This window comes from Dufourea novaeangliae, unplaced genomic scaffold, assembly GCF_001272555.1.
Source record: "Dufourea novaeangliae isolate 0120121106 unplaced genomic scaffold, ASM127255v1 scaffold168, whole genome shotgun sequence".
NCBI classification, from domain to species: Eukaryota; Metazoa; Arthropoda; class Insecta; order Hymenoptera; family Halictidae; genus Dufourea; species Dufourea novaeangliae.
In genome coordinates, this window is record NW_015374062.1 from 1,009,026 (window position 1) to 1,023,839 (window position 14,814).

General features: G+C 40.4%; 1 protein-coding gene across 1 annotated transcript; it reads left to right on the plus strand.

The window, feature by feature from the left end:
- The first annotated feature begins 2,614 nt into the window (after positions 1–2,614).
- Positions 2,615–13,512, plus strand: LOC107190238 (titin homolog). Its single transcript, XM_015579014.1, has 11 exons — positions 2,615–2,876; positions 5,577–5,956; positions 6,997–7,219; positions 7,792–8,079; positions 8,454–8,581; positions 8,667–8,839; positions 9,390–9,756; positions 10,213–10,648; positions 11,276–12,189; positions 12,226–12,697; positions 12,773–13,512. Exons 1-11 carry the CDS (start codon positions 2,789–2,791, stop codon positions 13,510–13,512), a joined length of 4,209 nt encoding a protein of 1,402 aa, XP_015434500.1. The 5' UTR covers positions 2,615–2,788.
- The last annotated feature ends 1,302 nt before the right edge of the window (positions 13,513–14,814 follow it).

The window sequence follows — 14,814 nt, forward strand, 5'->3', positions numbered from 1 at the left end:
AAGATTGTTTAATATTAGAGTTGAAATTATACTGATTGACGAGGATAATTATAGTATGGTGCATACACTTGTAAAACTTACGTAATCATTTTTAGAAGCATTTCGTACTTACAGAATATGGAATTATAAGAAATATTGTCTACATGACATATATCTGTTTGCCTTAAATTACTGTATCTACATTTGTATCTGTTGTAAAAAATTTAATGCTGAAACGAAAAAGGTAAAAATCCGATGCAAAATTTTGTCCTGTAATTTATACAATAGAAATTTTACTTCGTTCCAAATCACTAGTTTCACTGCTGAATCATTATTGAGAAGTTTGATACGATGTTCCCGGGGACTTTTTAGTAACCAGTACAAGAAACCAGTATTTTTTTGTACCGTCTTGGTTCACCAGTATATGAGATACCACATGGTCCCAGGTCTGGGGCACGCAACATGGCCAAGAAGGACCAAAGCGGGTTCCCACGTCGGGCACAAAACCACAAATTCTTTTGTCATTGGAATACATTATACGTATGCGGAAAGAAATCCGGAATTCCAACGTTCTACGAATAACTGAACCACGAACTAGAATTCCATACTTGATGCTGCTATTATTGTTCTTAATTTCAAGAGGTCAGACCACTGTAATGCTCTGAAATACGCAAAACTGAATTAATCAAATTTTTCAAAACTTTTGTATTAATTTAAACGTGTAATTGTCTACCTGACATGTCCTCAAAGTCAAGTCTTCAAAAAAAAACCGCCACTACTTGTACTTTGTACTTCGCTCTAACAAAACGAAATACAATTTTTTGTTTTTCTCAATTTTGTAGATTCATCCTCTAATAACATTTAGACTTAATTGTTTTTTAGTTATCTTGCGCCAATCTGAAAAACATGATTTCGAGGAAAACGCGTTTTAAGTTTCCTTCAAAGCCAGGTGCGAAATAATTTTTAAGAATTTCGAAAAAACATTTTAAGGGCAGGTGTTTAAGATTATAAAACACTGAAAAAAGTTTCCTGTCAAGTATTTAAAAGCTGCAATAAAAAAGTGACAAAGGATATGCGATTTTCTCATTCTTGCTCTTATTACCCGTTAAGTACACCGATTTAATGGCTTCAAGCAACCGATGGCGTATGTAAAAGCACTTTGTTGCTCGATGGCACGCGCATGAGTCAAGGTCAGTGACCGACGTTGACCAAACACCGTGAAAAGCAAGGTGTGTCGCGTTGTGTACAAACTTATAATACATTCCACGTCGAATGTATAGGAGTAGACGATGGAATAAAGGTCAATCGAGGAGAAATGGCAACCTGGAAGGGAGAAGAATATCGGACAGTGACGTCACGAACGCGTTCACCTCTTTTACGTCACCGGATGCTCAAGTTCGTGGACGTCGCAGCAACCACGTGGTACATTGTACGATGAGAATTTACAATTAGTTGCAAAACGTGTTCAACATCCTACTTAATCGTGCGTACGCTGAGGAGTAATAAATACTTCGTAGCATGCTAATTTTAAAACCGAGGATGGTTGTTAACGGGATATCTTACGTTGCACCTATAGTCCTATGCAAACTTTTGGTAAAAAGGCTTGTATTTGTTAAAATAATTTGTAATTAATTCCTAACTGTTAAAATTTCTTATTTTGTGATTATGAATTACTGCAATAAAAAATAATGAACTGTCTATATGCATACTAGGTATGTCTGTGATTTTTTAACCATTTTGAAGGACCAAATCACACAGTGAAATTAAAATGACATTTTTTAAATCGACACAATTATTGTCAATTAAAAAAATGTCTTAATACATCAAATAAATTTGTTATCGGTTCTGGTTACTATTCCAGTCCTGTAATTTCAATGCCTTATAGTATCGAACTTTGCGGAAACCTAGCCAAAAATCATATTGGAAAATTCGAATCAACGCAATTAATAATTCTTTGTACAGTAATCAAAGCTCCATGGTACATTAAAAAGCAAAATCTCAAAAAACGGAACTCAAAATCGAAAGAAATAGGAACTTACCGGTCAACTAAACAAGAAAGCATGGACCAATGGAAAAATGCCTACGTACCATCAACTTCAAAATCAATTTGGTTTCACCTAAAAAAAATGATAAATCTGAAATAAAACTCAACAAAGAAAAAGAATAATTTCAATATCCCATCCCCCATTACCCAGATCGCCAAATTCTCCCCGGGGCGATTCCTAATTCCCAAGCGACCAGGAGGTGTCAGCCATGTCCAAGACGCCTCCTAGCTGACCGATTACGTAACAAAACAATGATCAAACCGGGACGAATTCAATCATCGCGCGGCGATCAGCGGCGGTTACGAGACAATTTCGTGGATTTCGGGGGACTCGCGGAATCGTACGAGCGAGGGAAACAAAGAAGCACTGGGGGTAGGAAGAGGGACAAAGATAGCCACATAGGACGAAGCCTCTTCAGGCTGGCGTCGCCACGGTCGTCGGCCACGAAGAGGTCCGGCAGTGCTGCACCGAGCCTCGCGCTATATCGAGCCGGGGGGAGGGCGGTTCTGTCTCTCTCGCTCCCGTTTCAATTCGGCTCGGCCATCGTCGTGGACGGACCGTCTGGTTCACCTAGACGGTAACATTGTTTTTTATCCTCTATTTTTTCAACCGATCTCGTTGCGATCTTTATTCTCATCGAACGGTTCGATCGATGACGGACTTCCGGTTGTCCCCTGTCCCGGAACCGACGAAAAACTGGCCAGGAACGGAGTGATCGTCGAGCTAAGCTCGACGGTGGCAGAGGGACGCGTTGAGGAACGATCATGGGCAACAACACCACGAAGAACCACTACTCGAAGAGCCTGGCTGCCGGCAGCAGCGCCTCCAGAAGACCACGTTGGGAGGGATCAGGTTAGAGACACTGTTACCAGAATCCCGTTTCCGTTTTGTCGTAACCACGCCGCGATATGTCATTTGGCTAGGTCTCGGGGGGAGGGATGATCAGGGACACGTCATCGGGGCGCTACCAGCCGATCGCCATCTTGATCGGGTGTTCATTGACGATACGTTTCTTGTGGACACGAACTGATGGTTATTGTTGGAAATGAGTCGCTTTACGGAACTGTTACGATTGATTTAGAGGTGGAAATTGATCCAGATGATTGAGAAAGGTCTTTGATAGAGGATCGGATACGGCATGATTGTGGGGTGCTTCCGATGCCACGGAACTTCCGGTTAACGATGCCACCGCCGCGTGAGAGTGACGACGCTCGGTGTTCAGGCTGGTCTTGATTGGCTTGCTTCGATAGTGGGATGATATCTAAAATTAGGCCGCTTCTGCCGACAGATCTGTCAAGCTCCCGCAACGTTTGAGTGATCGGTAATGAGCGACGCGGGGGGGGGGGGGAAATTTAATCGTCTATGAAGATAATTGTTCCCAGGCGAATAATGTTACAGTATTTCGAGAAGTTTAGTAGGTTAGCTGGGGGATATGATCGGAACTTTTCGAGACTGTCGATCAGGAATTGTGGTTATCGGGAACTTCTATGGAAGTTTATCCGGTGATTGTGTATTTATTTGCCGTCAAATCAGCCAGTAATCCAAAATTAACTCATGCGGTTCGGGGGCGTTTATTTTAATAGTCGATGGTGGGATGTTGAAAGGTAGGCCGGATCTACGGGAATATGAAGTGAAAATGTGAGTCAGAGTTAAAAAAGAAATTCACAGATTTCTCGAACAAGTGAAGGGTGCAATTTCTTACTCGTTGTAAACGCTAGGTTACTAATTAATTATTTCTATACAATCCTGAGAATTAATTTCACATCCATGTAACAGTTAAATTGTAATAACAACTAATATAAGTCGTTACACCCCGTACGTTTTTATTACAATCTGTTAGTTGTTTTTCTTATATCAACTAATTTCTATTTTATTGAAAAAGAAATTGCCAAAAACGAAGTGAACAAAATAAAACCTGCGCGCGTTTAGCGCTTCCGTTACGCTGACTGGCAGGCAAGGCGACCGCCGTCATTGAGTACCACTGTTGCCGCCGCGTGTTTTGCTTAATTCTCTTATAATTATAAGATTAATACTCTATTGAAAACAAAACAGATTTTGTAACTTTCCTTGAACTTTCCTATAGCCTGATATGGACAGATTTTCTCGTAGACTCTTAGTTTCTGAAATAAATTGAAGAATATCAGCGAAAATTGGTGCGTTTACGGCGTCTTTATCAATTTAAACATTATTTAAACGTATTTCGATATCTATAATATAATAACAATTTACACAATATTGTTCAGAAGAGTCCAGAGAATTATTTCTTGTCAGAAGAAACCGAATAACCATTACCATAAAATACCAACACAGCTACAAATTTGAAAACTTGCAATTCTTTTGAAAATTGATTTTTTCAAAAACTGGACGTGCTGGTGTTAAATGGTTTGTTGATTCGTATTCAGCCCATAAATATCTATCAGGAACACTTATTAAAGTTTAGAGAAACGAAAAGAAATTAAAATTTGTTGGACAGTGTCATCGGTGAGCATTATGACAGTTAACGTGTTAATAGTTTGTTGTAGACGTTCTGTATAATTTTTAATGAATACTGAATCGATCGAATAGCGATAGGTATGTTGTACAGTTGTATCGAAGACACGCCGGGCCGGTGTCCGATGTCGGCTCGGAGTCTCGCATAGTTTTCCCTACCCTGAGGACGGCTGAACAGCGGCCCTCGGATTGCCAAACGTTTCAAATTTTATTTTGGGAGCGCCACCTGCGGACCTGCGACGAAGACTATGTCTGCTATACACGTATACGTGAGCATCGTTCTGGCACGTGCGAGCTTTCCGTGAACTTATTAACGAGCGAACTCCGTTATGCCATCTCCCACCGAATATCGCATAGATCATTGTATTAAAATATAATACAATGTTCAGTTGATCCATTTTTGAAATGGATAGGGAAAGTATTGTTTCGTGATTAAGAGAGGTGATTAAAAACAGTCTGGTGATAGGGAAATGGTGAATGGTTACACAAATAGTTGTTAAACATAGTTGCTAGCAACACATTTGGCTGGCGGCAAGCAGCCAGCGTGTTTAAAATAGTAAATTAAATAAATATATTATTCTATAGGATCAGCAACGGAATGTTGTGATTTCTGACGCCGCGAAAGAATGTGGTATTGGGAGTAGAATATGTTAAAATATACGCAACTTTGTTGAAATCTTATAGAGTGAAATATTAATCAGTAAAGATGAAATTGTTTGTAATTGGAGGGTCGAAATTGTCGTTTCATATACCGGAACGAAATTGGTATAAGAAACTTATATTAATGATAAATCCATTATTACGTCCGTAATACATACAAAAGCAAATAACATTGATATTACAATTTCTCCTTTAACCCTGATCTAAGGGTAAATTAATAGACTTCTCATCTACACTATAAAAACTGAAATTTAGAAATCCATTAATAGCCTACCGGTCAGTAATGTGTCAAAATTCTTAAAGATGCCAGAGTATTTTTTTACTCTCCTAGAAAAAAGACAAAAATTGACAAGGGTAGTTTTTTTTCTGTTGTGATCCCCAATTACCGTGGTATGATTTCAGGTCTCCCAGCTCCACCAGGGAAGCCGATTTTAATACCAGGGGCGGACGAGTCCCAACCAGAAGTAGTGGCCATTCGTTGGGAGAGGTCACCGAGTAACGGTGGCTCGGCCATTGTCGGCTACCTGGTCGAGCACAGGAGGCTCGGCTCGCAGCATTGGGTACGCAGCACACCAGGGCTTTGCACCTTTCCGGAACTGACCTTGAGCGGCCTCGAGCCAGGATGGCGGTACCAATTCAGGGTCAGGGCACAGAACACCGTAGGTCTGTCGCGACCCAGCGAGATCTCCGATTCACTGACTGTGACCTTGCAAAGGTCCGCCGCTTCTGCGCCGTCCTTCGATGTCGAACTCGAGGACACGACGGTCCTCGAAAACGAGCAGGTGTTTATTCGACTAATTTTGTTATTAATCAGAATTGGAGGTTGGTTATAATAACCCTATTTCGATCGTTGACGGAACATTAGCGTGATGTGAGTATCTACTGGAACTACTCAGGTATTCGAAGTTAGGAAATCTTTTTACATTGTAAAAATTGGTGAAAGTTACTCGTGAAATTCACCGATCATTGTGTTAACGCTTTTGCGGCAATGTTGATTGTAATCCGTTGGATGTTGAAGATCCTTCTTCATGGTTTCATGGTTTCTTAAAATAATGAAATTGTTAGCTTATTGCTGTGGCAGTTACTGTTCGATTTTGTATGAAAATTCCTGCAGATTTCGTTTGCAATGGATTGAACAACAATGTAACTAGAATCGATTTGTATATAGAGTTCTCAGAAAAAATATTTAGTAGGTTTAAAAATCGTGATAGAAGTAACTCGCAATTTTGTACGTACAATTAACGATATCGTGGAAATGTGTATATGCATTACCTTCGAAACAGCTTTGATGATGCCTCTTTTCTTCTCAAACTTGAGTGTTTACTTTCGATGACTGGTCGAACAGTGTTTCTGCAACTTTCTCGTAGTGATAATTCGAGAAACACGTTTTACGAGTGGTGTCACTTTTGTAGCAAAGTTGCGATGTGTTAACTCGAGAGTAAATTCTTGCAAACTTTGACTTCGAAGATACATACAACAGATTAAAGAATAAATAGCCGAAATGAATTCTCAACTCTGTGTTAACGAAAAAGTTTTGCTGCCGAAAGCACATCTCAGAATTGCAAACCTCAGATTTCCGTGCAAAATCGACAGGTAGTGTTAGTATTCAAAGCAAGTAGAAACAGCTAATAATGGTCAAACAGGTCAGCCAAATCAAATTCAGGGCCATGCGTATCTTGAAAATGAATTTTTTCGAAAACGGAGCCTCCTATAAAGAGATTTTACTTGATATTTTCAATATATTTTTGTGAAATATGTCACATTGTTCTCTGGGATCGAAGAAGGCAACAAGTGAAAAGTCACCATGTACTTTTATCCACAGGCAGAATTCGAGGTACGATTTAGTGGGACGCCGCTGCCGAAGATTTCGTGGTTCAAAGATGGCTTCGAAATCTTCAGCAGCAGGCGAACCAGGATCGTCACTGACAGCGGCAGAAGTGTCCTCCTTATCCATCAAACTGCACTGAACGACGAGGGCGAAATAAAATGCACGGCCACCAATAGAGCAGGGCATACTAGTACCAAAGCCAGACTAATGCTGGAAGGTTTGCAGGACATCAGATATAATTTTATCTCTTTATCCTTATCTAATATTTACAATTCTAAAATTAACTGTACAAATTATACAGTTTAATACATACAATTATAAAGTTAACTGTATAATTTATACAGTGTAATATTTACAATTATTTATTTATTTATATTTAATGGTCAAATGTTTGGGTAAACGTTATAAGAAAGGTACTCATATTTGTATTCTTGTGATAGCATTAATGCATTATTTTTCTTCGTTTACATATTGTTACTCAAAAAAGTACCCCCACATACAACAACGAACAAAAAAGTTACCATTTGTGTGATTTTTCTTATTTTTCTTATATAATATGTATTAAACACATATTAAAGTCTTAAGTTGATGTTGAAAAATAATAAATATAAAACAAATTGAAAAATGGTAACGTATTTGTCCGCCAAACATAATTTGCAATAATTAAATCTGATTTCACCAAAATATGTAAAATATGTCATACGTATGGAGTTAGATCAAACTAAGTTAAGTAGAATTTAATTTGACAAACTTCAAATTTTTCAAGAACTTTATTCTTCGAACACCTAGCTCCTCCAAAAATACGGCTTCCACGCCAATACGAGGACGGTCTGCTGTTCGAACAGGACGAAACTATCAGATTGAAGGTATCCATGGCTGGAAGGCCTCCGCCCACTGTGCTTTGGTTTCATGATGGAGAACTGATCACCAACGACGGGAGGCATGTCTTCGAAACGATGGACAGTGAATCGATTCTAAAGATACCGGATGCCAAACGCATTGACAGGGGAGAGTACACGGTCAAGGCCATAAATAAACTCGGGGAGGACATAACTTCGTTTCTGGTCACAGTTACAGGTTAATATAATTAAGCTATAGAAACGAGGAAATTGGACGTGGAGGTAGTACTTGCTTTTATTGGTGAATATATTGGAAAGTATTAATTTAACCACTGATTAAATATGGACAGATAAGTACTGAAATATATTCAAACAGCTCCAACGTTAGCCACTTAGAATCAGTTTGTATTCACCTCCGTCGGTTTGATTTGATCTTTTCTGAATTCTTCAGAGTAATTTGACAAAAGGGCAGAAATATCGGAAAACCCATGTTATTCGTTAAAAGAAATCCATAACATTCAGTTAATATTTGTGTTGAGTGTTAATCCATTAAATTCTTAGATTCAATTATCAAATTCGTATATTCAACGATCAAGTTCATTTCATTCGCAGATCGCCCCGCTGCACCTGGAAAAGCAACGGTCACGATGACCCTGGGCAGATCGGTGACGTTATCGTGGCAGGAACCTGAGGACGACGGTGGTTGCAAAATAGGAACGTACATCGTCGAGTACTACAGAGTAAGTTATATAAATGTGGCTGTACCCGTCTGTGTGAAACGAAGCTGTTCTGATCGACGATTCACTGTTAGAGATTTTTTCTTAGGTTGGCTGGGATGTGTGGCTGAAGGCGACCACTAGCAGACAGACTAAAGCAACGTTATCGGAATTGATCGAGGAATCAGAGTACAAGTTTCGAGTGAAGGCTGAGAATCCTTACGGGGTCAGCGGACCTAGCGAAGAAAGCGACGTGATCTTCATTCCAGATTTAAAGAGAGGGTAGATTGAAGTTCTGGTTTTATAATTAATAGAAATAATAGGAAATTTTGTCCTCGCCAAGGCGAAACAATTTATGTACTTCAGTTTCTTGATTTACGTTTTCCCTTTGTTTTGCAATTTTCCTACATTTTTTAATGTTCTATCGCACTGTAATAGGAAAAGTGACCTATTTTGCAATATCTTTAACAGTATCGGTATTAATTCTTTCCTTTCCACTAATTTTTCATTCTGCATTTCTCTTTTGCTTTCATGAAATTGTTCCTAACTTACTATATTCCTTTTCATATCCCTTAACCTTCGTCGTACGAACATTAAAAGTGCATAAAACCCTCAATCCAGTTACGAGTCCAAATTTTTGTAGTAACTTACAAACTAAATAATCATCGACATACATCAAATCGTTCCAAATTCATTACTATTTAAGTAATAACAATGCAATACCACGTTTCCGAAATCCTTAAAATTCACTGAACTTTATCGTACGAATAAAGATATTATTTAACAGCTGACGATTTTAAAAGGCTAGCGATTTTTGGTTTTCTCGAAACAGTATAACGACACCGTCCATCGGCGGGAAGTCGCAGAGTCACCGAGAAATTAGATCGCGCGAGAAACGAGAGGTGAGCTTCGCTGTGCCGACCCAAAGGACCAGAAGCTTAACCAGAGAGGAAGGTCGTGCGCGGGACGAAGACGACGAAGGACGTTTCGGACCAAGTAGCCGATCGGTGTCGGCTCAAAGGCTCAGTCGACCATCCAGAGCCGACAGTAGAGTCACATTTGCCCTGGACACGTTCGACAAATCGGGCACACCCATTCCTCCGGCAAGATCGAAGGATCATTCCACTTCAAAGCTCGACACACGGGGTGAGAATCACGTAGATCGACCGAATATTAACGTGGACCTGACGAATATCGAGGCAAGTACTTTCACTATTTTTATAATAAGTAACGTACAAAACCGTTCATAATTATATGTATATTTTTAAAAAAATATTTTTATAATAATTGATTCGCTTTATTAAAGAATGAGCCAAATTATGCAAAAAAACAATGTCTTTCTAGAATAAAAATGAACGCAACGCATGATCATTTACGGAAAATTTCCAAAGTGAACTGTAAAATGAAAAAGAGCATACTTTCCTTCGATGGGCGTGCAAATTTTTATAAATTGTAGTCTACAATCTAACTAATAGATTTATGAAAATGAGGATTGCATAAAAATTCCATTTCATTTGAAGTTTTTCCATAAATACATATGACTTTAATGTTAATTTTGAAATTGCTGTAGCCTGTAAATTTAGTAAAACAACAATCGATAATAATCTATAAATATTTTATGTTATCGAGGTATTAATTAAAGATTGTGCAAACAGAATCTGGATCAAAACAAAGACACCCTACCGGTAACGAGGTCTACAACCGTCACAGTTTCCCCACCCCTGATGGATGAGGCCAGTAGACGTTCGGTATTCAGAGAGTCTCGATCTCGATCAGTGTCCATGTCACGAGAGCGTAGCATGTCTCCTCTATCGATGCCCAAGATTCAAGAAGAAGAACCTTCCACGAATTCCGCGCGTATTCTTCGTCCCTCGTTGAGCTTGACCTTGAAGAAGCAGCAAGCATTAGTCGACGAACCCGAACCATCGTTCCTCAAGACAAACTCTTTGGAAGAGAAATCAAGTTCGCCGTTGACCCCTAGAGAGGATGATGAAAGCATAATGCATGGAAGCTCAGAGTTCATGTTGGTGTTGTACACTGACGACCAGGACAAGAAACTCGTGGACAACGATGGTAGGCGAAAAAGTATAGGTAAGTCAATATCGATTAAAAGAATTTAATAGGGTAAATCATACATTTTGATTCTTATGATAATATTTATCATGGATCGATTCTTTTCGAAGAGTCTTTGGAAGTAACATAACTTTATATTTATATGGTTTTATTGCACGTTTCTATAGTCAATAACGTTTCGTTATAATCTGACCAAATAAGTTCGTTTTAATATCTATGAAGTTATAGTGAAGCCACAGCTTGATAAAAATTCCAAAAATTTAGAAAATACTCATGTAACAATTTCATATAAGAAAATACAATTTCGATAAACATCGTCCACGACAGAAATAATTTTGATGGATTTATTTTCAGTCAGCGTTATTTACTATATCTAATATATTTAAACGACACAGAGATCCTTGCCACCGAAATTCAAGTAGTTTAAAAAGATCTGCTACTGTTTCCACGAACGTGAAATATTTTTCTCAAGTATACACGACGATTTCAAGAAATTAAACATAATTTGGAAACATTTATTACAAAGCGAAAAATAATTCTTCTAAACAACATTAAATGATCCAATTGAAAATAACATCAAATCTACAATTAAAATAGAAATGCGCATAAAAATTAATGTAGCAATTATTTCTACTATATCAACAGAAGCAAGGCAAAGTGCAACAGAGGAGGTAGAAGATATGGAAGACCTCATTCCGCCGCCTATGTCGCTATCGCTCCCGGAACTATTTAGCGCCGAGCATCAAGTGGTAGAGACACTCCGAGAAGCGGTCAGTTCCACGGAGCTGCTTCACGAAAGGGCAATGGAGCGGTTTTACCGCGCGGTGGCAGCCGAGGAGGCTTCCGAGATCGCCAAAAGAAAGACGCAGGTCGAGAGGAAAACTGGGGAATTGGCGTCAACCGTGGACGAGAAAACAGACATAGATACCGATACTCAAGATACTAGACGATCGTCCCTATTACGTCGACTGTCTAACCCTGGCGTCACTGCTCAGAATCTGATCTCCTGGCAGACGAAGAAAAACCGCAGGAGATCCAGCGAAGGTCAACCAGAAGTACTCAAGTCGCCATTGAAATCAATAACCCCTAGTTTGCTGCCTGCTGTGGAGGCAAAATCGGATCCAAACCTGCCCAGCGATTCCGAGACTCCAACAGGTGTCAGGGGGTTGGACAACGAGGAGGACGCGGCCAGGCAACTGCGCAGGTGGCACGACAGCAACGTGCCATTGGTCGAGGAGAAACAGGAAGAGAAATCGATACCCTGGAGGGCTGACACCACTGAAGAAGCTCTGCGCAGCGAGGGAGTGGTTCCGACGATCCAACCATTCGCACAGCCAGAGGCAAGGGACTTAGAAGAGGATGAAGAGAGCATTGAGAGTTCCGAGGCATCGTCTGCTATTAGCAGCGCTGACAGCGAAGATTTGAAACTGCTGAAGGCGAGGATCCTGGCTAGACAAGTTTTAGAGGAAGAAGACACGTACCATCCACGAGGTAGACCGGTTCTGCACGTCGAAATAGAGCCACCAATGGTTCCGCCACATCGAATACCGATATTGGACGTTTCACCCCCTACACCGACCATATCCACCCCTCAGTCACCCACTAACCTAGTCCCGAAATCGATACTGAAGAAGCCTAAAGAGGAGCCGATTCCTGTCAACAGCTTCGGTAGACCGATTCCACCTGAGAAACCGATCAGGAAGATCCCACCCCACCAAGTCCAACAAGGTACTGAGAAGGAAGAGGATATTAGTGATACACAGCCTATCCTCGTACACGAATCTTTGAAGACACCTGTTATGTCAGACTCCGATACAGACAGCGTTCTATCGGCTGGAGAAGCAGCGAAGAACCGCAGGATCCAAGCGAAAACGAAGTCAGTACCATCTGAGGAAGAGGTCGACGAAGAGGACATCGAGGCGAGAATGGCGGTGGTTAATCACTACACTGAAATCGTCCGGGAGCACTCGAGTCGTTTCAGTTACAGAAGCTCCGAAGAAAGAAAGCCCGATGACAGTTTGGCTAGCTCCCGTAGATCGTCGTTCTCGGAGGATCAAGAACCCAAGAGTCACCAGAATAAGAACCGGCTGGAGACACCGGCGTCTAAAAAATCGAGCAAGAAACAAGAGACAAAAGAACCAGACCAGACGAAACGAACAGTAGCGAAGAAAGAAAATAAGATCGATAAACAGGAACGGCAAGCTGATCAGAAACCCAAAAAGAGTGCTGGCTCCCGTGGAACAACCCCAGCTAGGGAAACGAAGCCTGTTAAGGAGAAACGATCCAGCAGACCGCCATCGAGGAACGAATCTCCCGCGCCAAGGTCGAGGAACGTGTCTGTCGAAAGAGGTGGCGCATCCTCAAGGTCGTCCTCCAAGACCAGAGTCCGAGCTCCGTCCCAAGATAGAAAACCTCCTTCGAGAACAGACTCCGAGGATCAACGATACGTCAGAGAAAAATCTGTCGAAGAAGGTCCTCGAAGATCAAGGAAACCTTCCTCGAGGGCACACTCGAGGTCCAGCTCCAGAGACAGAAAGAGACCAGAGACCCCAGTAGAGCTGAAGATGGAACGTCTGCAAAGAGCCCTAGAAAGCAAGAAGTATCGTTCATCCAGACGCGGTTCCGCCGCCGACAGGGAATATACCGATGTGCAGAATCGAGTGAACGAAGAACAATTGGCGTTGGAAGCCAAGAAGAACGTTAGGTTCACGGTCAGCTACGTCACCGATCTGACGCTGCTGATGGCCGCCGTTTACGTTTACCTGTTCAAGAAGGAGACCCTGGCGATTCCGTTCATCGCGCTCCTACTGTACAGGCGGGTCCAGCATGAAATACGCGGACGATTGTCTCGCGGCTGGTGGTGGTCGAAACGGAAACAATGACATTTTTAACGGTTACTCTTACAAGGGAAGTTCGGTAACCCGAAAATTTTTTTTTTAAACTCCGCAGGTTTGTAGGGGACCTCGAGAGAAGTATAGCGCAATTTTTGTTATTGGCACAATTTCAGTTCTTCGGGGTGAAAACATCCCTTGAAGGTAGATAGGTGTTTCCATATTTCCCTGAATATCTTTAAAACTATCGTATATATAAACAAATTGTTAGAATAATAATTGAATGGTTTTTTACTCTATATAAAATAATGCAATTCAATTGATAAAAATTCTTTGTTTAAATAAAAACATCCCCCTCACTTTTCTTAATTATCAATTTAATTGTATCGTTTTAAGAAACCATTCAGTTTTTATTATAACCATTTTTTTTTAATCTACGATAGTTTTAAAGATATACAGAGATGGAAACACGTATCTACTTTCAAGGGATGTCTTCTCCCCGGAGAACTAAAATTGGGCCAAAGACAAAAATTACGCTATACTTCTCTTGAGGTCCTCTAGAAACCTGCAAAGTTTAAAAATAATCGGAATTTTCGGGTCACTGAGCTTCCCTTGTTAGAATAGGGGATTCCTCGCGATCACGGCTGGCCGATTGCAGAAAGCTGTGGCGCACGCGGAAGATCGGCGCACCTTAGAGATTCTCGACCTCCGACATTTCGAAATTACAAAGAAGAGACGTATGGTCCCCGGTGGGATTGATTCTTCGCTGAAGAGATTCCTGACCCGCGATCGTTCGGGTTCGCGACGGGATTCTCGACCCTCGATGATTTAAACATTTTTAGAGCCATTTAGAAAAATGACTGAATGAAAAACTGCAATTCGAATTATTCGAGATATTTTTGTAAACGTTCGAGTTGTTAACCCTTTCGTTCCAACTGTAGACATATAGCTACGTATTTTAAATTACGAATTTTCAGTCTATAAAAATATAAAATGATCTTAGAGACCTTCACTGTTTTATAGGGCTTCTTTGAATATAAATAATTTCTATTTTCCATTAACGTTAATTGTATTCGAGGTGATTCGACCCTGTGTCAAGTCCATCATTAAAACTACTACGTTGTACTGATTAATGCGGTTGAACCGCCAATAGCTTCGGGAGCCAATTGTTCGCAGCCAATTCTTGTACTTCATTCAGAAATTATACCAAACGAGTACCAAAATGGACAGCATAATATATACTATGTGTTAAGAGAGTAACTATATCGACAGTTGCATACTATTATAAATTATTGTTATTTATTCTTATTTATTATGAATATTCTTACCGTCTTTACTCGTAATAAATATGTA